The sequence below is a fragment of the Hordeum vulgare genome, chromosome 1H, assembly GCF_904849725.1.
Source record: "Hordeum vulgare subsp. vulgare chromosome 1H, MorexV3_pseudomolecules_assembly, whole genome shotgun sequence".
Lineage (NCBI taxonomy): Eukaryota > Viridiplantae > Streptophyta > Magnoliopsida > Poales > Poaceae > Hordeum > Hordeum vulgare.
The window spans coordinates 491,921,431-491,943,861 of record NC_058518.1 but is presented as its reverse complement, the minus strand read 5'-3'; the positions used below and the strand labels follow the sequence as shown (position 1 = coordinate 491,943,861).

The 22,431-nt window shown below is 45.6% G+C and overlaps 1 protein-coding gene across 1 annotated transcript; it reads right to left on the bottom strand.

Annotated features, from left to right (window-relative positions):
• Positions 1–2,245: 2,245 nt before the first annotated feature.
• Positions 2,246–6,111, bottom strand: LOC123418097. Its single transcript, XM_045106945.1, has 6 exons — positions 4,783–6,111; positions 3,947–3,986; positions 3,795–3,859; positions 2,977–3,390; positions 2,785–2,895; positions 2,246–2,695 (listed from the first exon to the last, which is right to left on the bottom strand). Exons 1-4 carry the CDS (start codon positions 6,083–6,085, stop codon positions 3,140–3,142), a joined length of 1,659 nt encoding a protein of 552 aa, XP_044962880.1. The 5' UTR covers positions 6,086–6,111; the 3' UTR covers positions 2,246–2,695; positions 2,785–2,895; positions 2,977–3,139.
• Positions 6,112–22,431: the final 16,320 nt, after the last annotated feature.

The window sequence follows — 22,431 nt, the reverse complement described above, 5'->3', positions numbered from 1 at the left end:
CCCGCAGCAGTCCTCACGAAGAATTTCTCGCTTGCCATCCAACACAGCATGCATTCTGTTAGTAGTCGTTCACCAAGACAAGGCAGTCAAGCAAAATATTCATGCTTCCTTTTCTGCTACTGATTGGTTATGGAACCATCTCAATGTTGGCTTAAATTGATTCTCAGCGTTTGTTATAACTTTTGGTCGTCATGAGAAATTCACTATGTACCACAGCTTAACACAAACAAAGAATGTCTCAACATAATTTCGTTTCAACTAACACTACCCACTGCTTTATACTCCCTCCGTTCCTAAATATAAGTTTTTCTAAAGGTTTCATTAGAGGACTACATACGGATGTATATAGACATGTTTTAGAGTATAGATTCACTCATTTCCCTTCGTATGTAAACCCTTAATGAAATCTTTTTAAAGACTTATATTTAGAAACGGAGGGAGTATAAACCATGCTCATACGTCATTAACCCCAAACCAAACATTTACGCGGAACAGATCAACAAGTACTCCCTCCGTTCCTAAATATGAGACCTTTTAGAAATTCTACTATGGACTACGTACGGAACAAAACAAATGAATCTATACTCTAAAATATGTCTATATACATCCTATGTAGTTTATAGTGTAATTCCTAAAAGGTCTTATATTTAGAAACGGACGGAGTAACAAGTAGCACCTAAGATATCTTTGGCTTTGCATAGCGGACCATTCACCTACACTGAAGTCTGAATGAAGATACTATTTAGTAATTTAGGATGCATTTGGCTGCGTGCATAAGGTCCAACCGGACCCACGGAAAAAAATAAACGGACCGTTTAGTTGCCCGCATACACGGGGCTGCGTCGCACGAATTTTAAAACACCTCAAAGCAAGTCCAGCAGCTATGTCCGAATCAACAGTTTTTCAAAGACAAGAGCGTACAATGCACATCGACCGCACATGAATGACCCCCTTGCATGAGAGGAGGATAAAGGGATGCAAGCTGTGTACCTGCTTCTTTTTCTACATCAAGTAAGCTCATCCCTAATCTTCTTTCTACCGTCCCCCCTAATCTACACAACGGTGCTTCGATTCGAGATAACTTCTATACGAAAAAGATGCACCTTGATGTTACGTTTTTATTTTCGGGATTGGTTTAACTTTGTGTTTATGTTCGGAGCTATTTTGGACAAATTTTATCAAATTCGTCACGCGCGATCGATCGTTTGAAATTTTCTTTGACCAATAGCTTCGTCTCGCAGTTCCACACGACATTCGTATTGCAACTTTTCTGTTTCAACAATCATTCATCTTGACCTTCTCTCCTCGATCCGCCATGACACACACACTATATTTCTTCTCCTCTGTCCTCTGTCTCAGATCCCTCCTAGTCGTCCCTCTCAACGCTGGCGCCGTTTCTCTTGACATCCTTACCTTTCTCGTACAACGGTGGAGTCGTTTCCGGCGTCGGTCATCTGGGCCTTCTCTCTCGTCCTACTGCACTGACATGCCATGACGTGAACACTACATTTCTCTATGGTGACGAGGCTAGCAATTAGTTCGCCGCAGCACGGACGGGGTTGTTCGCGTGCGACTCCGTGCTCGTCGTGTCGGACGTGGAGCAATGGCCATCGGCCATCGCAATCGTCATGGTCCGACACACACTGGATTTCTCCTTCCCCATCCTTTTGCCTCAGCGCTCCTCGAGACGAACTTTTTGTGCGGCAGCACACAAACAAGTAGTTCACCGTTCTGCCGACGGGGCCGCTCACGCACGACTCCATGCTCGTCGTGTCGACGCGGAGCCAACTACCGTCCACCGCAATCGGCATGGTCCAACACGCACTGCATTTCTCCACCCTCATCCTCTGCCTCCGCGTTCGTCCGCACGGACTTACTCTGAGACGATGACACTAGCAACTAGTTCGCCGCAGCACCGGCAAGAATGCTTGCCCGCAACTCCGTGCTCATCGTGTTGGACGCGATGTTGCGATCATCGTCCACTGCAGTCACGAGGCACATTATGTGTGTTAGCCTTTAATCATATCCCGCATATACAACTAAACATCGTGTAGTTGTGTGAGCCAAGTCAATGTAGACAACCAAACCCTATGCCAAAATTGCTCCCCTAATGCGAGAGGCCTCGATGCGGGCAACCAAAAAAATGTGCAGATGTTACTAAACACCGTATAGTTGCGTGAGCTGAGCCAATGTAGGCAACCAAACGCTATGCTAAAATTGCTTCCCTAATGCGAGAGACCTTGATGCGAACAACCAAAAAATGTGCAGATGTTATTCTTTCGGTTGTACTTCCTCACCCAGGCTCCGGTGAGCCAGCCCTGGCTCATACGGCTACCAAACATGCCCTTGCATATCGCAAGCATACAGTACTAGTGCACTGAAAGCAATCGCCAAAATGAACCAAACATCTGGAGGCAAAGACCTCAACCAGGGACCCAGAGAGCCATGGAGGTCGAGTTCCACTTGATGCTCATCGTCACATTTGTCCTCCTCATGGTCTGCCTTCCTGCGGCGATCAAAGAATAGCTTGCCGCCGGAAAAGCCAGGCTCTATGTACTCAATTGTATGACCTGGTCTCTGACGACGTTCAAATACTGGTTTCCGTCTGTTTTGGTGGCAAGCATTTGCAAGTGTCGTTACTCCATCCATCGTTGTTCCTCCCACCATCATTGATTGTGGCGCAATTTGCAAGACGCTGAAAAAGATGGAGAAGGGTAAAAATTGTAGGTAATGATTCATTTCAAAAATCAAAGTACATGATTTTTTTAAAATTTTCTATAATACTTCTTAAGAGCTTTGAGGGCGGTATTGATTTTTCTCCTCATGGCTTTAGTAGATGTTGATGCATCACTCGGCAGCTTGCCCAGTAGCAAGTTGTTGAAATCTTCCAAAGCTCTACAAAAACAACACACCGTAGTCACAAATAGAGCCAAGTCAATTCAACATACAATTGCACAAGTATACTCGTGTATATACCGTAAGCAAACATCCACAGCTTTCGAGGCAGCTTTAGCTTTGCCTTCACCAACATAGGAAGCATATTCTACCACCTGTGTCAAGTTTTTTTTAGTGATTCAGGTAAGTCGGTTGTTCATAATTCGGAACTGAAAAAACAAATTACGGAAAAATAAATGCTGTATCAATAGTTGTATGCATGGTTTGATGAGAATGGATTCAAACTTGAGGAAGCAAAGATTGATATTATTAACGAAGGAAGAAAGAACAGAAGGCAAAGTTGAGGACAAAACAACATGATGAACTCATAACGTGAAACTCTGGACACCAGAACAGAACTGACTGCCGGAGTAGTCAAACGTAGAGATGACACTGGACGGAGATGTAGTGAGCTGCAATCGATGTAAGCTGACCTGTCATGTTCCAAGCATTGACCTGCAATGGACCATAAATACGTATCACACTGTGTGACAAAAGCCTCTGGTTATCACAGTTAATTTGCAAGATCATAGATCGGCAGTAACAAATAATAATACTAACAAAACCCAGGGGATTGTACATGCTTAACATGTCCACCACCAAAGTTACAGATGACGAAAGTTTAAGGTGGAGACCACCCATAATTTCCAAAGATGTTATACTTGACTTGAACAATTGTTTATGGTCATACAACAGAGTAACTGAGTAGATATTTGCATATGATGTTCAGGAAAATAATTATACTTAAAGACGCTAAGCATGCAATTGGTAGTATTGGATGCATAAGCGCACTTGCACATGTGCTATATTAACAAAAGTTAATAGAAAGCTATGACCCAAGAAATGGACTAATTTGTTACCAAGTTCCCTAAGCCAGTCTTGAGTCCACAGCAATTCCCCAATACATTTCTCCACATCGTCCATCCTGACAATAAGCATCAAATATCAGCAGAAGCAGAAATCATTAATTTGTCACGACCAGAACAGGTAAAGATAGCAACATATGTATTACCTTGTAAAGTACTTGTGCCCTGTATTGGTTATATCTACGCCTGCAATAATTTGGATAAAGAAACAGTTAATAACAAAATATCAGAACTTCTGAAGGATTCAATTTTCATGGGGGATGTGTCAGTCTGAAGCCCCGCACAACCATAGGTTCGATGCACGCATCACGGACAGGACATCAACCATTTTTATGGGGTACTAGGGGCAATAGAAGTTGCTCCCTTTCTTGCCTCGTTGTCCCATGGTAAGCCTGCTGCTAAAAAATACCTGGATCTCGTTGTAGTGACATTTTGAGTACACTTGGGGCTTCCAACAGAGCCAACAAGTTTTTGATTTGTTGTGCAAAAGCCACTAGAAAACAAACTTGTGTTTCCGAATTTTGAAATCTTAATTAGGATTGATGAGTGAATGCAAATTAGCATCAACAGTTTCTTGTTTTTTTTTTCTTTTTTTCCGAGGGAACGATGTTATTTTTCTGTTTGGTTAATGAAATGCAATGAAATGACGTACATCATCACCACGTAAATTCTTATAAGCACAGTATAAGGGAACATCCCACAAACATCATGAATTAACTTCACGAATCAGCTTTGGCGGTGCATTCATGACCCGTCTAACTATGAGAGTAGTGAGGCCTATATATAGATGAGCCCATACTTTATAACTGCTATACATTTTTTGGGCATAGGCGGCAGGCTCAGTCTTCATTTAATTCATCAGCATATGCGAAATCAACGAGCATTCAGTGTCAATATTACGAAAACCGAAACCAAGAGCACAAAAGATAGCATTGTTTACTGCATATATTATACAGGGCGAACAAAAGGGAGGATCGATCACCTGGGGTCATGTTGAGGTACTTGGGGAAGGAGCATGGACGGTACATTGGGAGCAAGTCGAAGTCTCCAGCAGAAAACGGGGCTGCTGCTTGAGCAACCGCATGTTTCATGTCAACTGTGATGACCCAAGCCTTGTCGTCTTCATCGTTCACCTTGGACATGACGTAGAGAAGATCATCATCGCAGATGCCGAGGGTGGGGGTGTAGAAAATCAGTTTCTTCAGATGTAACTTGTCTGTTTCGTCGTCCCACAGCTCCGGCAGTAAAGCAGAATAACTTTGGTCAAGGGATATGTCGGCAACATCAACCGTGAATCCCCGGCGCCAATCTCCCCAGGAAAGCTTCCTGCTCCATATGGTGGCTTTCCAACTCTTATCTCTGCCGCAGCAAGGCCTGCAACTGTAAGGGTCATGGTATTCTACGTCGACAAACTTGATCAAATCATTGCAGCAGGCCACGTCACGAAAATATTGAGGAGCGTCAGATCCCCCTTGTTCGTCGTCGTCGTCTGATAGTTCGGAGCAAGGCGGCCTCGACGCAGGAAACGAGATGTATTCGATCACAGGATGTTCATCGAACGGGGTGCGAAGTAGAAGGATACCACGCAAGAGATCAACCCAGCCGAGTGATGAGCTTCCAATCGTGATCTGCTTGGAGGGATCATGCCGATGAAAACATCTCTTATCAGACTCTGATATAGCCAGCGACGCCACCTTCCTACTCCATGCCTTTGTCTGGGACGAGAAGACATGGACATCAAACATATGATCACCCATGGTCTTGTTCCAACGCAGGAAGGCCACGGCGTAGTGCCTGCCGCAGGGCAAGATGCCGAATTGCGGCAGGGCTTCGTAGGATGGAACGTCGGGGTCCGGGAGCAGGTGCAGCGCAGGCTCCCCGGGGCCGGCTCTGTAGACGAAGTGGTGGGTGGACTCCGGGTAGGGGCCATCGGCGTCAGGGGTGTTGAAGGATACGGAGAAGAGAAGGAGCGCGGCGTCCGCGCACACGACGTCGGCGCCGATGAGGCCGGTGTCGGGATCGTCGTCGTGGGCGAAGTCGTCCGGATCTGAAACTTTGAGGCCGGGGCAGTGGACGGAGAAGTAGGAGACGCCCGGCGGGTCGACTAGCCAGAAGGACGCCACGACGGGCTGGCCGTCCCTCGTCCTGGACACGACGGTGGTTGCGTTGTGGAGGTCGGAGGTACGCGCCAACGGGTGGAGCAGGACCCAGTCGCGGCGTGGGGAGGTGGAGGCGGTGGCGTATGGGTCCATCAGGTTCATGGGGTCGGTGGGGAGAGCCGCCATGGATCTGGATGCTGAGGTCGGGTGCAGGGGCCGTCGCGCGCAGGTAGGGCGGATAGCAGCAGACGCGAGCGTGGCGTGTATACCTGGGCAAAACTCGGGCCAGGCCGGGCCTAAAAAGGCAGTGGTACAAAACTCAAGCCCGAACACGACCCGGTCCGACCATCGGGCCTAGTTTTTGGGCCAAAGCCTGGCCCGAGCCTGAAGAAGCCCGGCCCAACATAGGTGTAAAGTCGGGGGTTTTCAAGCCTAAGCCCGGTTCAGTAAGCCTGACGTGCTCAAAATCTAGGTCTGAGCCCGGCCCATGAGCAAAGTTGGGTCGGGCTTTTTCAGGCCGGGTTGGGTTGGGCCGACCGGTTTGGGTTTTCCAAGGTCAGGTATAGTGTTGGCTGGGTCGAGCCGCAATTTCCTTTTATTTGGAAACTTGAGCTAGAATTTTCTATTTGTCCCCAATTCGCACATAGCGATCATCCATGGGCCGGCCTAATTAAACCATGGGGACGTGTCTCGGCTGCGATTTTCTCGGTATTTTCTTTCGTTCTTTCTAATGGTTTTATGTTGTCTTTCTTCCCGAAATATAATCCAGTAATGTGGGTAGATTTCTTTTTCTAAGGACGCCGATAACTATCACACATGTGATAGGAGCAACACCCTATCAGACGCCCATGATAACAGATTAGATAATGTCACCGTATGCATAAGTGACGAAACTGATGATACCAATGAAATCTTTCGTCTTTTCAGTTTTTAAAATATTTTATTTTTTAAATAAAAAATCCAATTGGAAAAACCATTTTCATCAATAAATCCGCCGCGACTAGATCTTTCAAACTATATATCAAGTCGATATATTTCGACGATTGCTTTTGGGTTTAAAAGTGGTCATGTCTATTATACATAAATTTTCATCATGATTACACCTAAGTTGCCATGATAGATTCAACTACTTTTTCTTCCAAGTTTAAAGTAAATTTTGACTTGTTATAAAAAGGGAATTAAGAAACTAAATTTGCCATGATTAATTACTAAAATTTGCCATGATTTATAAAATAATTTTTAAATGGTTCATAAGTAAAAAAGAATATATGCCATCAATTATTTAAAAAATGCATGATGAACGTCTCAAATTTGCCATGAAACATAAACTAAAATTTTCATGGTGAATTATTTAAATTTATCATGATACATGCACTAACATATGCCATGGTTCATACAAAAAATATTTTCCATGTTTAAAATACTAGAATTGTCATGGTCTACATACTAAAATTGACATGATCTATAAACTCAATTTGCCATGATGAATACAAAAAATTGCCATGATCTATGAATTATATTTGCTATGGTTACTCACAAATATTTACCATTGTCAATTATTAAAAATAAACATGAAAAGTAGTTGGAATACAATGATAACTTTAAATCTACAAGAAAACACTAGATGAAACATCTTATAGCAAATTTATTGTAAACACTATGGCAACTTCAATGTAAATATCATGCTAACTTTTGACCTAAAAACAAAAGATCATCGAAACATATCAATATGCGATCTAGTTTTAAAGATCTCGTCGAGAGGGATTTAATAATGAAACTCGATTTTTAATTGAGTTTTTTTATTTAAGTGATACAACATTTTTATGTCCAGAAAACTAAAAACATTTCGCTTATGTCATATATTTTATGTGGCAAGATGAATGATTATGGAGGCGTATGGACCATGTTACGTCGTGCCACCTAGATGATAACGCCTACACGTGCGACATGAGACAACATGGTCCACACGTCGTCATAACCATCAGTGGCTGCAGGAAATGGTTGCACAAGTGAGGGAAATGGTGAAGGAACATCCACAGGGTGGAGATTATAAGGACGTGCGTGAATAAAAGGCAAAATATGAATCGATATTTGTCCAACTGACCTACAATAATATGAATCTTTCTATCTTATCAAATTTTGCCCTCTTTCCTACTGATGTGCTCTCGAAATTCTGTTTGAATTCTTGCTTGTTCTTCATGTCATTCTTCATCTCTTTGCAACCTTCTATGATCGTTGGTTTCACTCGTTTGTCAAGAAGCAACTAAGATTTACCGTTTTCTCTTTCTCTTCATATTCCCCTTTTCATTCTTACATCTCGGGGCGAGATCTCTTGTTAGTGTAGGAGAGTTGTAACAGCCCGAGACCGACGCTCCAGAAGATTCCCCTTATATTCAGTTATTGTCGTGTTATTATTTGTTTGTCGCACTCACCATCGCATCGTTCGCATCATCTGCATTGCATCGGCACTCCGCTACCGCCAATTTTCAAAACTTGCATTCGCTATTAGTTGCCCGTTCTCTCCGTTTCGTCATTGACCGTTTCGAGGCCAAGCACACATGCACACGCCCGCGACATCATTAAAATATTGTTTTTAAAAGTGTGTATAAAATATTCTCGGATTGGGTTGAAACTTGGCGAGCGGTCTTATTTGAATGTAGGTAGGACTCCTGCCAAATTTCATCGCAATCGGAGTCCGTTTGATACCCGAACGGTCGACCGTAGCGGCACCGTCATCGTTTTATTGTAGGACGTTTCTCGGTGTTTTAAAATATTGTGTCGGGCTACAAATTCCCCTCTCGTCTCAATCCAACACCCCCTACATGGCCCCTAAGCCCACCTAGCCTACCTCTCCATTTCGGACCATCTAATCGAGATCCGACGGTCCGAAAGCGATTGAAACCCCTAACCCTAATCCCTATTATAAAAGGAAGGGCAATCCCTTCTAATTAGGAAACCCTAGCCTCCACCTTGTTTCCCGTGCTCCCCAGCCCCCGGAGCCGCCGCATCCTCCCACCTCGCGCTCACGGCCCGCCAAGCCCGAGGCAGGCCCTCCCGGGCCCGAAGGAAGCCGCCGCTCCTCCCGAGCAGCAGCAGCCCCGCGCCACCCCCTCTCTGTCGTGTCGCCGCCGTCGCCCGCCATGCCGTCGCCCGCCAGTCACCGGAGTCGCCGAATCCAGGTGGTCGTCGTCACCACGGACGTCTCCGCCGCTAGCAGCCGCCGGTCGGAGCCCGTGCAGCCACCAGCAGTCGTCGCTGCGTGCCGCATCCCCAGCCGCTCGGAGTTCCACCTCTGGCTCGCCTCCGCCCCAATCTGACCAGAGACCGGACCCCGGCGTCCTCCCATGGCCGTATCTGACCGGAACCGCCACTCCCCCGCGTCTCCGCCTCGCTGGACGGTTTCGTGCGCCCCGCCTCCTCGGTGCGGGAGGAGCACGATGTCCCCGATGGCCTCGCTCGCCGTCCACCTAGGCCAGCGCTTCACCTCGCTGCGGCCCAGCGCCAGGCCAGATTCGCCCCGAGGCCACTAGGTGAGCGCCCCCTTGTCTATCCTTCACCCGAGCACCATTTATTGCCTTGCGCCCATATGCAGTGTTGGGTCCTACAGTGATTCGGCCCGAAGCCTATTTTTTCTGTCCAACGATTTTAGATAATTATCGGGGACATTTAAAATTACAGATTAGATGCCTATTTTAAAAACGTCCATAATTTTTAAACCGTGCGTCAGATCGAGACAAGTTCAATATGTAAAACATGTAGAATTTTGTGCAGAATAATACTTTTCAACTCTCATGCGTATTTAAAACTGTTTGACCTGTTGTTTGCATAGTTTTGCGTGCTGTTATGTTTAGGTGAATTATTCCGTAGCTATTTAAGCATGCATCCGGATTGCTCGATCATAGTATGTAAAATGTTCATGATGTTTGCAACGTATTTCCACGCATGGTAAAAATAGTGTCTTGCTGTTTTCATGTAGGTGGCATAAATAGTTTGCTATGTCGGGTTTAGGCCATATTCTCGCATATATGTGGTGGCATTAGTTTTATATCAGAACCCACATATTATATATGTTTACGGGATAGAAAAAATCATAGAATTTAATTGTGCATTTAGTTTATCTTTCGAGTAAGTTAGCATGCATAATATTTTGTCATGTTGCCCTTTTGATTATTTTGTGTGATTTATTACGTGCATGATATGAAGTACTTGTAAACTTGAGTTATGCCCTTGGACATGCATGCTTGCCCCTGGTAATTTTAGTTCCTATAGAAATCCATGTTTAGGTGTTGTTTTATTGTTGCCAACATGCTACAAAATAGTGTTGTTTTGAGATGCTGAAATATTTCTAATTCTGAAGTCTGTAATATTTTGTTGCTGTCTTGCCATGTGTTTTTCTAGTGATCTACAGTCCCTTTGGTGTTGGTGCAATGGAGTTATTTGTAGTGATTAAGATTCTCTAGCATGGTGTAAATTTTGATGCCATTCTATGCCCTGTAGCATATAGTTTTGCTGCTGCCAATATGTCTTCTGGTTGAAAACTGCACTGTCAAAAACTGTACTTTCACTAAGTGTGAAACTGTGTGCAACTTGCCATTTTTTAAGCTCAATTACTAGTAATCCATGCGTCCATGCTATTTGTCTTTGGTAGAGGGTTATTGTGCATTTTTACCACTACTTCCTCATGCCATGTTTGAGCATTTTAGAATTTGTACCTTGTTATTTTGGTGTGTAGAAAATGTCATGTCGTTGTTCTTGGCAGATTATAGCTATTCCTTGTTTTGCGTGTAATTGTTGAGCCGTTGCTTCGTTTAGAACGTGTTATATATGAAACTCGTTTAGAATCTCATGTAGTTTCATAATATCTTGCTGCTTGTATGGTTTGGCATTTTGGTGGCCGTCATTTGCATACATATTGCATTCATGACATAATATTTTACGGTTATGATATCTTTTGAACCGTAGCTCCGTTGGAGATGATCCATATATGTAAATAGACTATAATGACGTGTAGAATCACGTGAACCACTTTATGCTTCTTATTAACAAATATTAGAACATGTTAGTTCAGATTTGGACAGATTTCGAAATTAACATATGGGGTCATTTCGGAGATGCTATATGTTGTTTCTGACCTCATTTAAAATGCCTAGGTAGGTAGTTCAATTACGCTTCACCTCCTTGCATGTTTAAACAACATTTAATATTACCGTGTACCTAAATGAGAGTGAATTAAATATTTGAATCTGGAGTTTCGTCAATATGCAACTCGTTGCATACCGAGCTTCACTTAATGTGTAGTGCTTGATTGTTGTGAATTGTCATGTCATGCCTTGCATATTTGGTTGTGCATCATATCGTGCATGTGTTGTGGTATTATCGTGTGTTGATTGTTGTTCCGGTTGCTTCTTCTCGATAGAGTTCCGTTCCGCTTCGGAGTGTGAGGATTCGTTGGACTACGTCGGTCCGTCTGTTTCATGGAGTCGTTCTTCTTCCGAGCGGGATCTCACGCAAGATGATCATTTCCCTAGATACCATTACTATCATTGTCATGCTAGTTGTATCGTTTCTTTCGCTATGTCTTGCTGCCTACCACCTGTTAAATATCAACCTTCCAACATTGCCAAACCTCTAACCTTTTCCATGTCCCAGCAAATCACTGTTTGGCTATGTTACCGCTTGCTCAGCCTTCTTATAGGATTGCTAGTTGCAGGTGCAGTTGCTTCCATGTTCCAACATGGATTCCTTGTTATATCACCATATTATTGCTAATTAATTTAATGCACCTATATACTTGGTAAAAGGTGGAAAGCTTGACCTTTTTAGCCTTGTGTTTTGTTCCACCTTTGCTGCCTTAGTTTCGGCTACCGGTGTTATGTTCCATAAATGAGCGCTCCTAACATGCTTGGGGTTGTCATGGGACCCCCTTGAATTTCGTTTTGGGATAAATCTCGTCTGGCAAGGCCCAACATTGGTACTATATTTGTCCAACATAATAATTCTCTTAATACTGAAAACATAGGGGGTCATGAACCCGAGGAGTAATTCTACATAATACAGGGAGGGCGAGTGCTGATGGTGCTGGTCCTAAATAAAGCACTGTGCGGGGCCAACCCGAGGCAACTTTGGCAGGTCTATCCGGCCATGTACACTAGCTTATCTGTCGTGTCTATACACTATCCGGCTCCTATCGGGATCGTCGACACGCCGGACGGCCTTGCTGGACTTGTTTACCTTTCTCAAGTGTCTCGTGCGTGGGATCCCGAGGATACTTTGGGTTATCTCGAGGTTGAGATTTTTCCAATAGGAACCCGAGGAGATCACGGGTTTTCCCTAATCAAGGTCATTCCAACGCAGTGTGTGGTAGTTTGTGATGGACTAGTTGGAGCACCCCTACGGGGTTAAATCTTTCGAAAAGTCGTGCCCGTGGTTATGTGACAAACTTGGAAACTTTGTTTAACATTCGGTTCTATATAACTTGAATTAAACTTAACTAAAACTTGTCAACTGAGTGCGTAATTGTGACTGTCTCTGTTGTGAGCTCCTTCTCCGATCGAGGACACGGTGGGGTTATGTCTCACGTAAGTAGGTGTTCAAGATCATTCGTTTGATCATTTTTAGTCACGTCCATTAAGCGTAGATCATCCCCCTTTTATTCTTGTACTCGTAAGTTAGCCACCTCAAATAATTGCTTAGTCGCTTGTTGCAGCCTCACCACTTAACCATACATCACCCATTAAGCTTTGCAAGTCTTGATACCTTTGAAAATGAGATTGCTGAGTCCCTGTGGCTCACGAATTACTACGACAATAGTTGCAGGTACAGGTAAGTAGTTACTTCGACGTGAGAGCGATGATTGTTCTATTTGGAGTTTCTTCTTCTTCTTCCTCATCGATCTAGGATGGGCTCGAGGCCGACAGCCTTGCTTAGCAAGGATGGAGGTCGTTCTTTTATCGTTTGTTTTCGTCCGTAGTCGGACCCTACTCTTCTTCATGATGACTGTATATTGCTGTATAGATGTGATATTGATGTAGCTTGTGGCGAGTGTAAGCCAATTCCATATACTCTTCCCTTCAATACATGTACTTGTAACGATATCTATTCTTGTGAAACGATGAGATGCGCTTCTATCCCTGTTGAGGCCCTCGTGTCAAAATAAGGATAGGATCGCATCTTGGGCGTTACACAATGGGTAGTCACTGTACAACAGGTGAGACGGCACGACAGCGTAGGAGACCAGCGGTGCGGTTGGAGCGCCGTAGGGAGCGGTACCGTAGGGAACCGGCGGTGCCACCGGCGTATCAGGGACGCCGTATGGCAGGGGGTATCCTGGCCAGGCGATCGCGGCAGGAGGCTCATAGGCCAGCTACAGCACCGGGCCAAAACCAGGGGGTGGAGACTACGCAGGGCGGACCCTGTAAGGGAGCGCCAGCCACATAGGCGAGCAGGCGCGATGATAGGAACGGGGAGGCAATGGCGGCCTAAGCAGCGGCGGCGGCGACCGAAGTGGTCGGTGCGACCATCACGAGTAGATGCGATCGCGGCGGCGGCGATTGGGACAGAGGCGGAAGCGATCGTAATCAAATCTAATACCATGTAAAACATAATATCTATACCTAATAATAAAGCGGCTATTGCTTCTGTCGAAAACCCACCACAACATTTTTTATAAAAAAGCCCCTGTAATTTTTGTTATTCAACCCGCGCTCCATCATTTATCTGCAACGCAAAAGGAAAAAAATGATTCGCTGCAAAAATTATACCCGTACGCATCGCCTCCTCCCGTCGATCCTGGGCCACCCTGGCTTGTGCCCATGCCGCCGCCACACCACTCGCCGCCGCGGCCGACCTCAGCCGCCACCGCTGCCGATCTCAACCCACCCGCCTCCGCGGTTGTACCTCTCCCCGCTCACTACCCCCGTTGCGGCGCTCGAGCGCATCGTGTCGACCCTGGTCCACCCTGGCCTGTGCCCAGGCCGCTGCCATTCCACTCGCCGCCGCGGCCGACCTCAACCACCACTGCTGTCGATCTCAACCCACCCGCCTCCGCGGTCGTACCTCTGCCCGCTTGCTGCCCTCGTTTCAGCGCTCGAGCACAGCTTCTGGATCAAATCAACGCGACAGCTACAACGACTTGGGATGATGCATCTGCTCGATGCAGAACGGCGGCGGCGCGCGGATAAGGCGCGGCGGAGCGAAGTACTTGCAGGTGGAGGCGGGCCTCCATGGCTCACACGGGGAGCTTCGAGGTTATGGCGCGGCAACGACGACTCCTTATGGCCAGATAGAGGCGCCTAACCCTTGCTCCCCTCATTGTATCCCCTCCTCCGGTAGGAACTCATCATCTGGTGAGATCCCCTCCCCATGCCTCCAACCGTGTGCCAAGCACCGACAAGAAATTTTGTTTTGTGGGAATTTGTTTCCTGATGAATGAATGTATTGAATGTAAGATTGCATTGTTGTAGAGAGAGAGGATGAAACACCATCTTCAGTTTGTCATCTCATCCTACATTCTCTACCCCATGAGTGAAATAAGATAACAAACCATTGATCAATTCACGTAGCCTCTTTGTTTTGCTTTGCTTGTCCCGCTCAATTTCTCATCACGATGGAATTAACAATGGACGGGACGGGTTGATTTTTCAACAAAATAGGATATGACTAACTACATTAGTTAGTTAGCTTATTATTTTAATAAATCAAAATGATTATAAAAAGATTAAAAGCGTGTGGTATTTTTTTCTCCCGTTGCAACGCACGGGCCCTTTTGCTAGTTATAGAAAACCACACGACACCTTAATACAGATGTGACTACCTCATATATATATAAGGGTACATCAAGTATATAAATACATGATACATGATATACACAAAATCTATGTATATACATAGTCTAACAGGTGTTACACAGGAGCGTATCGGCACTCGGCAGGCGAACCAGCATTGTTTGTGAGTAGAAATAATAATATGAATAAAAATAAAATCTAAAATTGGATTGGATGAAGAATCAGGGAAGAGGGGGTGTAGAAATTTTCTCCACCATCAACCATGGCTACAGGAGAATGGTTGCAGAAGTTAGGGGAGCGGGGAAGGAACATCAACACGGTGGAGATTATACGGGCCATGGGCGTGCGTGAATTAAAGACAAAATATGAATCGACATTTGTCTAATTGACCTGTAATAATTTCTAGTTCAGCCCATTCAAGAATTTTCACCAATGAGCCCTGATTAACACCTCAATGGATAGATGGCGAATAAAGTTCAATCGATAGCCAGATGTTCGCTTCTCGTTCCACTTGCCTGTGACATCATCGGTCTGGACATCGTTAGGTCGCCCGACGAGGTGGCCTGTGTCGGTCGGATCCAAAGTGCGGTGGTCATGAGACGCCATCGATAGCGTCGGTCAACGCAATTGCCGGTGATCTTAGCATTCGTCGCGGCGATGGTTGCGTCACTCTGAACGAAAGGGCTTGCATGGATTTTTTTAGGGTTGAAAAGACAGTTGCGTAGATGTATTTCCTGTTTGACTGGGTTGAAGCCCATTAGGTCCAATTCCACAGCAGGCTTTCGAAATTGTCACAGATAGCACAAGTACACGTGTTCAGACGTAATCAGAAGACCAAGAAAGGCCAAAACTGAATATGCTGTTACGATTTAATTCATCCTATTGATCCCTATTTTTTCTAACCAAGGCGGTTGCCTTCTGTCCCTTTGAACGAACCCCTTCGGCGGTTATATAAACGTGTAATCTCATCGTCATTTGACTTTTACATCTATATGTTTTGTCTCTTGTCATCTACTTCTAACAGATCCGATAGATACATGTGCAAATAGATTGAGATGGCTGGAAAAGATGACAGTTGTGATGTTTTTTCTGGGGTATATGTTTGCTGCCACTCCAACGTTGTAAGTTTGTTGCTTGTATCGAGTGTTTGCTATATTAATATACTAGGGCTACGGCCTATTTCGTAATGTATTTCAATAGTTGCTGCTGAACAAGCTAATTCTAAGCTTATCTCAAAAAAGGGTAATTCTGAGCTTGCTAGTAATATTAATATATATAATACATATCGGACGAGATCTGCAAAGATAATGCTTGCACTTAGGAAATGTTTCTGCCATCTTCATAAACAATAATTACTACTAGAACCTAGAACGAGAACCAATACCAAAACAGTAAACATAATGACCTAATTCCTTCATGGTTTATGCTTTGCCATCACTTTGTCCAGCTGCACTTCCTCCTGCATCATTGATCATCGCTGCTCCCATCTTCACTTTCTTCCATTTCCTCGTCGCTGGTTCCACCTTCGCTATCTTCCATTTCCTCGTCGCTGCTTCCCGTTTCACTTTCTCCTGAATCGCCGAATTTCTCTATTTGTGCCACTGCCAAAACAATAGTATTATCACGTATTAATTAACAGCTACTCGCAAATAACAACTATATAAAGAAGATCACATGGATGGAATAGTAAACAAAAAATATATACCTGGTGGAGTGTAAAAACGGAAATAGGGAAATAGGGTGTTTACACCGAGAAATAAAGACAACTCCCTCGAGAGGTTCAGCTTCCCGGAACTTAGTAACTTGAGATCAACCTTGTAGGTGCCAAGATTTGCCTTATCTCCTTTCCAGTTTATAGTAGTAGTAGTAGTTACAAAAATTGTGGCCGTGCCTTCAATAGAGCCAACCACCCAACCTAGTGCCTTTGGACGATCTGCACGGAGATGATTCTTGAGATTGATGACTGTGGGTTGTGTCCATGCTGCAACTAGGTCCGGACCCACCTCCCTCCACCACAAGGAGAGGTCGAGGCTGTACTCGTCCGGATATGCAATCCCCTGTCGACCATCGTCCTCCTCGGGTGCAATGAGGATCGGAGAGCGGTTGTAGTCATCGACCACAATCTCCAGCTGCAGCACAACCTCTGACAAGCAAGACGTGCCCAAGTCGTACTTGACAATACCAGCGAGAGCATCGCGCACAAAGAGAAAATGAAGCGCTCCTCCGGTAAGCAATGTGGTTATTCTAGGCAAGTAGAGTTCATCTTCGAAAAAACCTAGGTCAAGGTAGGACGGAGAGCTCCAAGTGCTTGTCTCCGACGAGTATACGGTGGCCGTGGCCCCACCCCCACCTCCACCCTCGTGCTGGACAAGAAGGGTGAATAAGACCACGAAGAATGGGCCCAAGTGGCAAGACACGTGGTTGCAGCCGTCCACAGCACAAAGCACAGCATATGCGGTCCAGTCTATCTGTGCACAATGTGCACGTGGCAGCGGCAGCTTCCTGACGTTGCCCGTCATGGGGTCCCAGACGACCAGGTAGCGCTTCCTCTTATCCTTGTAAAGATAGCAGCTGAGGAGAGCGCGGCCGTGGCGGCAGTCGACCACTCTACTATGGTCATAGCAGTGTATGGGATCGCGCGGGCGAAACTTGGTGGTGGAGATGAAGGGGGCATCACGGAACCGACTCTCGAAGAAACCGAGCATGGGGGCTGTATTCTTGTGGAAGGCGCGGTAGCGGCTGCGGAAGCCATGGTCGGACAGGAGGCGGCACCATGGCTTGCAGACGAGGGAGGCACGGACCAAACTTTCTGGCTCGTCGGGCGGGAGGCGGATGAGGATCGCCTCCACGAGCTCTTCAACGTCCTTGAGCTCCGGCGCATGGTGCGGTGGCATGGTGTGTAGCATGTGGTTTGGGACGAAGACGCGATGGAGGAAGCCGAACCAACAACTGAGAGATACAGCCAGCGGCGCCCCCGTATATATGGCCAGGTCTATTGTACTTGTACAGATGAGCGGGCTGCAGACTCTTGGGATTCAGAAATAAATGCCTCTCCATCATCGAGAAGCTCACCGTTCTCCTGCTCCCGCTTCATATTTTCATTTACTGGGCCTAGCATATCGTGGATTGACGGTCGCGTACGTCCTCCTTCCCGAGGAAACAATTAAGTCAAAACATGCGTGCCCCGTAACATGCATGCTCCTTCTCGTTTCCGCGGGGCAACTGTTGGGTTTTCACGCCGTGCAGTCATGACAAAACATGCGTGCCCCGTAAACCTCTGCATGCACGCGGCAAATCGTTCTGCAACTCTTCATCAAGAATTAGGCTCAGCTGACGAATTTTCTTCCGGCTTTCTCCATCATTTTTAAAATAAGCAACTTTCATCTTGAGCTCATTCCTCTCTCCTGAGTAGTTTTCTCTTCTTCTTTAGTTTATCCGTATCCTCCATCAAGTTATACATCTCCTCCCTTAGTATATTTGACCTACTAATGGAATCAGCACCCACGGTGAGCGCCTTATAGGATTAGTGCTCTTTGCCCTACTAATGGAATCGTGTGCTAAAGAAAATTCTAGACCAAAATGATAGGATTAGTGCTCTTTGCCTTTAAGAACATGAAAACAGTTTGTTTCCAAATTATAATGCAATAAGGAATAGAGTTTTCCAAGAAAATGATTTTTTGCCAATTGATAAAATTGGCGAGCAAAAATATGGTTTTACATCAAGGGCACATTCTCCATCTTATTATAATATAAATCCAAGAAGATCAACGTTCAACGAGCATTCATATGATCAAGACCATTTCAATAAAAAAGAATCGGTCTGGAGCTTTAGAAATAAGAAAGAGGTGGTCAAATTATATTAGTAAAAAAAGATGGTCATAAGTGTGGTAGTTCGGATTTTGTTTCAAATGAAAAAAGAGCCAATTAATATGTTGACATTGGCTACTAAAGAGAATGAGATGAAGCAATAAATTGTTGATAGTCAAAGTGCCAAATGTGAAAAAAAAAAAGTTGAGGGTGCAAAAAGCCAATTTTTTTTTGCCACTAATCGAAACAAAATCAAAGCCGAGGTGCCAACTCGGCTTATCTTATTGGCAAAACAAGGAATTAGAAAAGCTTAGTACACAAGAGCTGAGAAAGAAGAACATGGCATGTGTTCCGAAAGGGGGGCAATCAAAATAAAAGTGATGTGCAAGATTCTATTGCAAAAAGTACAACAAAAGTGAAGAAGGAAAAGGATGAAATAAGTAAACAATTCAGTCGAAAGTTTCCATCACCCCATCAAAATCTTTGATTGACGCATCATCCATATTTTTCACACGTGCCCCATTGATATTCATGCCATGGAATTCATCCCCGGGTATGATCGGTTACCCTCCATGGGCTTATTTAGATCCATGGATGCAATATAATTTCTTACATGATGCAAGGGTATTACCACATCATCATACATTTGATTAGCTACACTTTTGTTGCTAATGACAGATCCACAAATATCATCCTAATAGTAAAGGTGGATGATATATACTTACTGGTCCTAAAAATGTGCAAAATGGCCGATGAAGTGTTGACATCGTGCTTCGAACGAACTATGTGTAAGTTATTTTTCGTCACACAAACTTTGCCGGAAAATAGGGGGTATGTGTTGACATTAGATTTTGGTATGGTCAAGAACTTAATTAAGATAGACCAAATGGAAAAGTTCTCAACATGAGAAAGTTTTGTATCCACAAAATGAGAAATTTTGATGTTTGGTCCATCACCATCCGATCTCATTTAAAGGAACGAGACTATGCTTAAAATACTAATATTTGGTATTCAGATTACTATTCGACCGACTACGCCTCCAAGATGGCCTGATATGAAAATGTTCCAACATGAAAAAAATATTCTCATCGAGGCGGTCGATTTTGATATATAGATCGTTTCAATCAAAGTTCATATGCAAAAGTTAGAGCCAAAAAAGTGTGCTATAGAAATCTGCCCCGGAAGTTCGAGGGGCCCTAGAAACTTTTCGGGCTGAACATAAACTTTGCACCCGGTGCATGTGGAAAATAAAAGTTTTCGTACTTTTGCAAATTTGCGGGCCAAAAACAGTATCAAGCCGACCTCGGATGAAAATGTTTTTAACACATGAAATTTTCTTCATTTCAAGGACAACATCTTTGCTTTTGGGACTATCGCGATATGAAGTCATATGCAACCTGCAGGATGAGTACAAGAATGTTCCGGGCCGATCAGAAGTTCAGGCCCTCCTAGTCCGAGTTTGGTTAACTTTTGATATGTTGTACGGGGTTTGAGTCCTTTTCTTGTACGAAAACTTTAACCCCCTTAAGTGTATGTAAGGGGTGACGGCCAATTGAACAACATACAATCGAGCAGAACAATCGAGTAGTCAATCTATCACTTTTTACCTTTACATTTATTTTTCTTTCCTAGTCTTCTTCTTCCTCGTTCTTAGTCTGTTATTTGCTTGGAGGGCAACGACATACGAGGCCCTACGAACGATTAGGTGGACCTAGGGCAGCCCATAGCCATCGCGTGCCCTGATCGGGTCCCTCCTAGCCGTGCGGGGTTTCGGATCTACAAAAGCGTCCGCCGGATTGCTTGCGCGCCGCACTTCTGGTTCGGTTTTCTGCGTCGTGAGCTGCGGTGCATCATCCTTGATGAGAGTACACGGAGACGTCTTTGTATGCGAACACTCGGTTAGGCTGCGCGAAGACGCTCAGAAAACTCAACATCTCGGAAGAAGAGGCGACTCTTCTGGTGATCGATGACAAGGATGATGGTGCCCTGCCGATGTGGCTGCTGGCGGGCAAGGTACTACACCGGAATCTATTTCACATATACTAGATGATCATCTCCTGTGCTCTCCATCTAGCCTCGGGCAACCTAGGACCTTGGTATTTTGTCCTCTCAGAGAAAACATATTCGTCATTGAATTTGAGGCCAAACATGATCGTCATACTGCTTGTGAGGGATTACCATAGCATATCAGTAAACATGTTGTGATCATGGAGGAGTTTGACACACATATGCAACCGTCAGAACTGAATTTGAAAAGGTCGCTCATTTGGACACGGAACATGGACACCATTACTGTCGGTGAAGATTTAGACTAGGTTAAGAAAAGGGTCATGTGTGCTTTTGTTTAATTGAAATACGTAGGAAATGTATTGAATTTGGTCCGGTTTAAATGAAAATGGTCCAGTTTGTTCAAATTCTGTTTGAAATGTAGTATACGGACGTTTGAGGTACATAATTGGATGGCCGACTCTTGTATCACTATTTGAGGATGCGTCCGTATGTGGCCGATACTGTGTCAGATACCCTAAGGATGCACTTTGTTCACAATTAGATAGCCACTAGTCTACATGTCATAAGTTGGGATGCAAAGAGATTAGTAACCTTTTTGTGACGATGAAGGGTTTCTCCACTTTATTTTATAAAGCAACCATCTGATACATCCATCTTGTTGAGAGCACAACACAAACAAATTCAAAAGGAAAAAAAAAAGAGAAAAACAAATGTCTACACCTGCAGATTGACACGGAGAAGAAGACCGGCAATCGTTGCACCCACAGAATAAGTACTACCGCGTCCCAGCATTTCGAAGCGTCGCGCACCAAACAACACCTTCAAGAAGGAATGCGACGATGCTGCAGTTGTTCCGCGAACAAGTCATAGGGTTTCCCCCGATACACGGAGGGGAGTGGAGGAGGGATATCCCCGACGCCCTTCAGGAAGGTCCGGCGGCGCCCGCAGGTGTCACCGCGTCGGTGCCGGGGAAGCCGCCAAACATTTCTCCCGATCCACAACCAGCACCACCACCACAGACACTTCGTAGTGCAACACCCACTCATCCGCCCACCAGCCCGTGCCACCATGATACCGGACCAACCTCGTCGTCTCTCTGGAGCTGCCAACACGAGGCCTGGAGGAGGAGAGGAGACAACGGCCACGGGAGCGTCCACAACTCCATCGGATGGAGGGGACAACCTCCAACGCCTATGCGGAGCCGACCGGACAAGACGACAAGGACTTGCCAGGTCTACGACCTAGCCGGGGCCAGTTGGCCCGGACCGTCCCTGTTCCTGCGCTGCAACTCGCCGATCGATGAGGTGGTCACCGCCGCACACCGCCTCCGCCTTGTCCCACCATCAGGGAGCAACACCGCCGAGCGCCTAGCTATCGGCCCGCCCCATCCCAGATGGGCCCAAACAAGCCCAGATCTAGGCCTCGCGGGTGCAGCCAGCCGTCAGCGCCACCCCACGACCAACGGTCGTGCCGCCGCGTCGAGAGCCACCGTGGCACGTGACGCCGCCGCCAGCCGCCACCTCCCGAGCAGGGGAGCCGCGCGCGGGGAAGGGCAAACCCGCCGCCGCCAGCACCACGCGGGCAGGGCTCGACGGCGCTTGCTCGCGACGGCAGGAGGTGGGGAGGGAGACGGGGGAGCGTTGGAAGGGGGGAGGGGGGGGGGAGCTCCCGGCCGTCTCGCTCGAGGAGGCGACGCGGGGGAGCGGGGAAGGGGGGCTTCTGGTGAGATCTAGTCACCTTTTTGTTAGAACTTCCATAAATGTTTTGGAAGATACCTTCCGTTTCTGGTAGAGCAAATACATGGAAAGCACAGATATTTTTACATGAAGTTCGAGCATGTTATAGAACAAAGATAAATGGCTGAATTAGTTTGACCCGCGAGAAAAAAGCCAACCAGCTCCAGCTCCCGATCAACCAATCGATTTGATTTTC